Below are 8602 nucleotides of genomic sequence, written 5' to 3'. Positions count from 1 at the left end.
CAAACAAGCATGAAAAAGAAGTCTAAAGGTTTCGCTTCCTGAGAAAGACTATGGGTAGACCCTGTTTCCTCAGAAAAATTGTTAATAAAAACGTTTTTTTAAGTTTTTACTCCATTCCTGTGTAAAATCATCCTCGCCGTCGCTGCTTTCAGAATCACTGCTTTCAGTTTCGGATACAGAAATATCCGATTTATTATCGTTCACCACGTGCTTTTGTAGCTCATTCATTCTTTTCTTCGATATCTCCATATCTTCTGTTGAAAAACCTTCAAATTCGGAATCATTGCTTGATAGAATGAAACTCCTCTCCATCTTCAAAGTTGAAAAAATTAAAGCCGCAAAAAATGTGGAAAAAATATCATGCCAAACAATGTGGGAGACAATAACTCAACTGTTTGCAAAGTGAAATCAGGTGTTTTAACGAATGTACTAACGAGATTTGGGTTCAAATATACATTTAAATAACAATGGGTACGCTCAGCCGGGTTAGTCTTATGAACCAAAAAATTTTTCGGCCGGCTACGGCCGGGTTAGTAACGAAAGGGTTAACATCGTACAGAATACAAACTGAGTGCAAAAGAATTGTAAAAGAAAGGACAAAGGGAAAACAATACAAGAAAGAAACAATGACGAGAATACTTACAGCAATGATCTTGAGAAGATTTTTAGTATCATCTTCACAGTGGGTCAGGAGATAGTCTGAAATAATTTTGAAAGAGGAAAACAAATTAAAAAAAAGATCATTTAAATAAATTTGAATACTAAAATACTTGATTATAGGTCACGTAAATGGCACCTGTGAAATTGTAGTCATGGTCACTGCTGGTGCCATGTAAATTGCACCTTGAATCATAGTCATGATCGTTGCAGGTGTCAGGTAAATGGCACTGGTGAATTGTAGTATGTAAATGACACCTGTGTATCATAGTTGTGGTCGTTGCCGGTGCCATGTAAATTGCACCTGTGAATCGTCATGAGCGTTGCAGGTGTCATGGAAATGGTACCTGTGCTGGTGGCACGTAAAAGCACCCATTACACTCCCAGAGTGGTTGGCGTTAAGAAGAGCATCGAGCTGTAGAAACCATACCAAATCAGACTGAAACCTGGTGCACCTCTCCAGCTTACCAGTTCCAGCCAAACTGTCTAACCCATGCCAGCATGGAAAGCAGACGTTAAAGGATGATGATGATGATGAAAAGTTATCTCTAGTCTTTTGTTATTTAACTGTGGTTTTCCTTCCTTCTCTTCCAGTCTCCCTTTTCTTGACTCCTTCACCATCACTTCAATGCATCCACCACCTATAATGAATTCAGGTGTGTGTGTGTGTGCATGCACAGACGTACATATACAAAGACATATACACCTAGCTGGACTAATTACATGGAATAGAGCTCTTTCAATTATTCAAAATTTCACTGTACTGAGTGTCTGTTTTTCTTGTTCTCTCTCACAATCACACGAACCCATTCACAACACTTTCATTTCTTCTCTGCTGATGGAGCTTTCCTGCACCATTACTCTCATCTTCCTCTCGTAACACACCAACCTAACCTTTCTTGCATTTCTTAGTTTCTGTTGATATTGAAAAGATCAAAATGGAGTGACTGTAGAGTGTGAAAGAGAGAGATGGGGGGGGGGTCTCTTTAATATTTGTCTTTCTCTTTTACACACAAGTACCATGTGCTTGTGTGTATGGGGAATAAAGAGAGATAAAGAGAGTGTGTGTGTATTTTGGAGAACATGTGAATATAGGCATGTGTGTGTGTGTGTGTGTGTGTGTGTGTGTGTGAGCTTACAGAAGTTTTGGGATGGATAGTAGTGGACTGGCCAGGTTATCAGCTTGCCCGATGGCGAGTGGGCCCCCTTAGACATTAGAGTACATGCTAGTATGTAAGGGGCCCATGAAAATTAAATGATAGCATTGTAGTTGCGGGTGGGCCCCCTTAGTCTCTTGGCAACCAATATTTTTAGACCCAGTCCACCACTGGATGTATATCTACAATTTTGACGGAGAAGCATATTAATTTGGGTTCATCTCTTTCCAAATGATTATTACGAACAGAAGAGGCTGAAAGTAGGCAACTCACTGAGTAAAGGCTGGATTGCATCAACAACAGCAAGCCGGATACAACTTCCATTAAAGGTGATTCCTGAAGAAGAACAAACATTTTGGTAAACTGAGGCAGCTAATTATAAATCACAAAGGAGATCTCAAACACGTCTAACACTGCCCTCAAGTCCAACATCCAATAGAATATAAGGAGATTTAAAATCACAATGGTATTACAATCACTACCATTCAATCATTCTCTTGGGCATTACATGTCTTGGATTACATTTTATAATGCACCCCTCCTTTTCCAAAATTTTAGCGAGTTATTTGAGGTAAATTCGGCTGATGTTTCTGTTAGAGCAAACAATTATACAGAAGGAGCTACATGGCCTTACATACCATGAACCAGTTTTATAAAATTTGTCAGCAAAACCAGTTTTCTAAAAACATTTTTAAAAACCTGGTTTTGTGCTGAGTTAAAGGAAATGATTATTAACTACTTTTAAGGACATTGAAAATAAAATAAAATAAAAAATAAATAAATAAAGCAAACTAAGATTAAAGACAAAATTACCTTCAGTCATTGATGCAGAGCAGCTAAAAGTCAATAATTCCACTTCGGATTCCACTCTGTTAATAGAAAGGAGCTTAATTGCTGAGAAAGGAGGCAGACTATTGGCAGAAATAGTTCCCTTTTTCACAGACAGCATACATAGCATAGACTGAAAGCAGAAGCACACACACACAGATCAGTGTACTTAAGTTGGAAATTAGTGTCAGAAGATTGTAGCTAGCTTTGTAAAATATTCTTTCCCAAGAAAGAATATTTTTGTCTAAATATATAAAGAAAGAAAGAATATTTTTATCTCTTTTATCCAAGAGAATTCTTTCAAAGATATCTTAAATTACTTTGCTTTCCATTTTATCATAATTATGTTTTCTTTTAAATAATGTTTTTCATTTTTTATTTTAATTTTGAAATTCTCTTGTTCACAAAATGGTAAGGAAAGTTTGTTATCAAAAATATCCACATAAACTGAGAAAGTTTAGTGGAAGAGGTAGTAAGTGGGACAATCAGATTGCTCCAGTGTGTTCAGTGTAAATTTACAAAGACCAACAATGAAAATCTCTGAAATATGATGGAAGCTTTTGACATGACAAAGACACAATGAGGAGACTTGTTCCGGTTGCAAAAGTTTCAGTTCTGTTGAGCGATCAACGAAATGGTAATTGTGCTGCTGACTGGAAAATGGTTAGAAGGCAACAAAGGAACTACAGCTAGCAATGAATGAATGGAAAACGGCTGCAGTAGAAAGACATTTAAATACAATAAACATATTTGCTGCCATTATTTATGGCATGAGTACAAAAAAAAGAAAGAAGGAAAGGAAAAAAAAGAAAGAAAGGAAAAAAAAAGAAAGAAAGAAACAGACTAAAAAGTGCATAAGTGAAAAAAAAGGGCCGTCAACATGTTTCTTGGAATACTCTTATTCTTTTACTTGTTTCAGCCATTTGACTGTGGCCATGTTGGAGCACCACTTTTGGTCGAACAAATTGACCCCAGGACTTAGTCTTTGTGAGCCTGGTACTTATTCCATCAGTCTCTTTTGCCGAACTGCTACATTACGGGGACGTAGACACACCAACATCAGTTGTCAAGCAACAGTGGAGGCACAAACACAGTCACATGAATACATACATACACAAATATATATATATAGATAGATATATATATACTGGCTCCTGTAGGATTTTCGAGCGAGATCGTTGCCAGTGCCCCTGGACTGGCTTGTGCGGGTGGCACATAAAAGACACCATTTCGAGCGTGGCCGTTTTCGTGCGGGTGACACGTAAAAGCACCCACTACACTCTCTGAGTGGTTGGCGTTAGGAAGGGCATCCAGCTGTAGAAACTCTGCCAAATCAGACTGGAGCCTGGTGTTGCCATCCGGTTTCACCAGTCCTCAGTCAAATCGTCCAACCCATGCTAGCATGGAAAGCGGACGTTAAACGATGATGATGATGATGATGAGATAGATATGATGGGCTTCTTTCAGTTTCCGTTTACCAAATCCACTCACAAGGCTTTAGTGGGCTTGAAGCTACAGTAGAAGACACTTGCCCAAGGTGCCATGCAGTGGGACTGAACCCAGAACCATGTGGTTGGAAAGCAAGCTTCTTACCACACAGCCACCATGTGTATTACCAAATCCACTCTCAAAACTGTATTATTTAAGGCTTTGCTCCAGCAATTCAGTTGATTATTTTCATCATTTAATATCTGTCTGCCAAGCTGGCTTGGGTTGGATGCTTGTCCAAGACCCAGTAAAAGTCAGAGAATTGCATTATACTCCAATGTCTACTTTGGCATGGTTTCGACATTTAGATGCCCTTCCTAATGTAATTTCCATAGCACAAACACTAGTGAGATCACCTTACAACTTGCAAGACTAAAGGATTAGAAAAGAGAGGATGCAAGGATTCTAGATGGGATGATGAGAAAGGATGACGAGAAAGGATGAAAAGATAAGATTCATGGCTGCAAAAAGGTGATAGAAGAAAACATGCAGAGTAATGCACACGTGATTGGGTGAAAATGTTTATATTGCAATTTGTCACTGCTTCTGTGAGTGGTGCTGATGTGGACATTCCTTGTTGATATTATAATCAATCACTTTGTACTTTCAAAGACCCATGGCAATAAAGAAACCCTTTACATGAAAAGCAGGTAAGGGTTAGAGACAGCATGAGCATCCTGCTGTAAAATAACTTTACCCAAACTGATGCTACTATGGTAGAACAGACATTAAATGAATATATATATATATATATATATATATATATATATATATATATATATACACACACACATATATATATATACATATACACACACACCAACTTTATACATAGGTACAAGAAAAGTACCCAGTACACATTGTAAAATGGTTGGAGTTAGGAAGAGCATCCAGTTATAGAAATCATGCCAAAGAAACAGACATTGGAGCACAATGCAGTCCTTGGACTCATCGGAACCTTCAACTTGTCCAACCCATGCCAGCATGGAACACCGATGTTAAATGATGATCTTTCACTGACGTAAACTGGCAAAGTATGTAAAGATCAACAAGAAAAAAAAAAGAAAATCCTGGTCATCTTGAATGAAGTTTCTTGTGGCATTTAGAAACGGTGCGAGGGAGTGAACCTATGGCTCCAAACTGCAAACCTACGGCTCCAAAACTGAAGTGTAAAATGGATAAAAACAGATTAAACAATAATAAATGATCTGAACAGGGAGTAACACTTACATGTTGTAAGCTTCACCATCAATAAAAGGCAGCAATGCACCGGCTCCAAGTAAAGCCTCAAAGATTATGGTAAGACGCCGAAGTAGATCATCTCTGGAAAGAAGAGGAGTAGAGCCAGAGTGGAGAAACGACAGGAATGAGTGAGAGGAGGGTAAGAAGAAAGGCAAACATAATCAAAAACACAGCAACTGTAACACAAAAATCTAAAAGAAAAATATTCAGAAACGGAAAGAAAAAAAAAATTGATTAAGTTTGATTTGTAATGGCTAAAAGAATATTTGGAATAAAAGAAATAATTATTCAGGAGAGAAAAAGGAAAAAGACAAAAAGAAAGATTCAACAATAGAAAACAGAACCTAACAACAAAGTATGATCTAAATTAACAAGAAACAAATTAATCAAGGGGATTGTGGATAAGACTAACACTTGATAAGTGTTTTGTTCCTAATTACTGTGATGTAATCTGTTGTAGTTGATAGTCTGGACAGGGGAAAAGGTGGTGAGGTCAATTTCAGAACATCATGGGGGTCCTAAGATAGAGACAAGTTGTATGACAGACCCATCCAATCCATACAAACATTGGAAGAGAAATAAAATGACATTAAAAAATACAATGAAGATAGACAGAGAGAATACATCATCCTCCCTGTGTCAAGAACAAGTACCAGGTCCTAAAGGAAAGCAACCACTAAAGTTGGGGGCTGGGGTTTATCTGTAGTGACAGCAACGAGAAGACAAGAGGTCATTGGTATCTAAAGCTGGTGTTTATCACCCACTGTCTGTGATGTGAAGTAAACAAGAGATAAGCCTCTACCAAAAGCAGGAAGCTAGTTTACAGGTAGTGGCAACTGAACTAAGTACCACAGACAGATAAAATGGTTATCCATTCTTCAGTGACAATACAGCCACAAATGGCAATGAATTTCACCACACAAAGAGGTACCCATTAAGAGCTTGGAATACCTTGCCATTTTGGCTACAAATGCCATAAAATGCTAATGACAAGATATGAACAACTGGTTAGTTCAGTATTCTATTGATTAAGCTACCAATGCTCTTCAGGTCCTGCACAGGGCATGTTTTAAGTCCTCATCAGCTTACCACCATGAGACTAAAGCTGAACATTTTTTATTTTATTTATAAGATTCCCTTGGGATTTTTGGATAGATTCACAGAACTTTACACTATATAAATCAAATCTTTACTGGTTATAGACATTACATTCTGAAGATGGTTATACAGACTTTAATTTTAGATTAATTAATTAAATATCTGAAATATATTGCCAGATGTTTATAGAAAAGTTGCCGACTTTCTTATCTAGTCGCAAATATATCTCAGACATGCAACATCACTGAACCTTGAGTAAAGTATTAACCTTACAAGGCGGATGTTCTTGGAGATATTTCTCATTAGCTGCAGTACGTACATAGTGTTCATGATTTTAGAAGACTCTGGAGAGTCTACAAAATTGAGAAGATTCTTTGGATTTACTGAGAAGAAGAGAATCTCTTTAGTGCTGATATCATTAAAGAAATACACTCGGTATCCACTGTGAAGTGGTCAGTGATAGGAAAGGTAACCATTCATCAAAACCAAAACTGAGACAATGGAGACATAGGATTCTGTGAAACCATCCAACCAATGTCAGCATGGAAAGCAGATGCAAAATGACAATGTGTACCTGCAGAATATATATCTAGATTACAACTATTTAAATGTGACAAGTTGAGAGTGCTGAGGCGTCTCACTTGCTGCTGTTGTATTCCATCAGTAAAAATATCCCTAATTATAGAGAATTAACAGCTTCCCACCAGGCCCAACACTCACCATTATAGCCAGTCTTCCTTCTTCCAACAACTCTGTCAAACCTCTGGAATTTTCATTCTGCCCAATTGTTTCTTTCCCCTGCAGCTGTCAGGCTGCAGTCATTCATAAGTAACATTAACAGCCTCAATCTCCCCCGTATCAAATGATTTGTAAACACTACAGACACAAAAGAAATCTAAAAGAAGCTACAAACAGAAGGAGTTTTCTTCAAGTCTTTGAATCCCATCAGACATGAACGTCCAATATGTTAACAAATTGCTGAACCTACCTTGGAGTTTCATTATCTTTGTCAATTGTTTTTATGAATTCCAGCTCAGGTTTCAGCACTTTCTCTAGAATACGAGAAGCAAACTGAATTTCTTCAGCGCATGGTATGTGCCATTGTATGTCAGCATTTTCAACAGATCCTGTATAAGCCCAATCCTAGAAAGAAAAAGAAAAATGCAACAATACATTCTCTGTGAATTGTAGGAACCCTTTAAAAAGGTTTCAAATAATAAAAGGTATCCTCAACTGAATTGGTCTCAGGTCTCTGCCTGATATTTATTCCATTCAGATCGCACGTATGTTATAGACAAGCAATGTGTGGATATACTGACCCTGATGATCAAGTGCTCAGTGAGAGGTGCATCAAAGTCTACTGGGACACTCCGGAAATCCAAAGGGTAGATATTGGTCAGGGAACGAAGAAGGTAACGCAAGGTGCTTGTACTGTATTCGTAGGCTTCAACACATTTCAGCTCTAATAAGGGTGATAAAAGATCTGTGAGTTCATCCACAAAAGACAGCAGATTATGTCCTGGAGCTCGTACAACCTAAGTAAGTAGATAATAATTTTTTTTTATTGATGGATCTTGAAGCAAATAAAGCTATAAACATTGGGTTAAAAACGTGTTTGGATAGAAAAATAAATAAATAAGCATTTATTACAATATGGCTTTCCTAAATTGATACAGAGATAACCAGCTGAACCAATTCCAATATATGATGGGTACTTGAAGACTCCACGTCGTCGTCGTTTAACGTCCACTTTCCATGCTAGCATGGGTTGGGCGATTTGACTGAGGACCGGTGAAACCAGATGGCTACACCAGGCTCCAATCTGATTTGGCAGAGTTTCTACAGCTGGATGCCCTTCCTAACGCCAACCACTCAGAGAGTGTAGTGGGTGCTTTTAAGTGTCACCCGCACGAAGGCCAGTCAGGCGGTACTGGCAACGGCCATGCTCAAAATGGTGCATTTCATGTGTCGCCCGCACATGAGCCAGTCCAGGGGCACTGGCAATGATCTCGCTCAAAAATCCTACGACGGCCCCGCACAAGAGCCAGTTCAGGGGCACTGGCAATGATCTCGCTCGAAAGATTTCATGTGTCGCCCGCACATGAGCCAGTCCAGGGGCACCGGCAACGATA

General features: G+C 38.4%; 1 protein-coding gene across 1 annotated transcript in view; it reads right to left on the bottom strand.

The window, feature by feature from the left end:
- The window catches only part of LOC106868583 (proteasome activator complex subunit 4), a 74324-nt gene that overhangs the window by 33169 nt on the left and 32553 nt on the right, over positions 1 to 8602 (bottom strand). The window contains exons 19-24 of the mRNA XM_014913914.2: positions 7790 to 8005; positions 7459 to 7613; positions 5361 to 5453; positions 2628 to 2683; positions 2088 to 2150; positions 644 to 699 (exon numbers count right to left, since the gene is read on the bottom strand). Coding sequence (XP_014769400.1) covers positions 644 to 699; positions 2088 to 2150; positions 2628 to 2683; positions 5361 to 5453; positions 7459 to 7613; positions 7790 to 8005 — 639 coding nt within the window. The remainder of the gene's footprint in view (positions 1 to 643; positions 700 to 2087; positions 2151 to 2627; positions 2684 to 5360; positions 5454 to 7458; positions 7614 to 7789; positions 8006 to 8602) is intronic.

The sequence above is a fragment of the Octopus bimaculoides genome, chromosome 11, assembly GCF_001194135.2.
Source record: "Octopus bimaculoides isolate UCB-OBI-ISO-001 chromosome 11, ASM119413v2, whole genome shotgun sequence".
Classification (NCBI taxonomy): domain Eukaryota; kingdom Metazoa; phylum Mollusca; class Cephalopoda; order Octopoda; family Octopodidae; genus Octopus; species Octopus bimaculoides.
The sequence above is the reverse complement of the archived record's forward strand: the minus strand, read 5'-3'. Positions and strand labels throughout refer to the sequence as shown.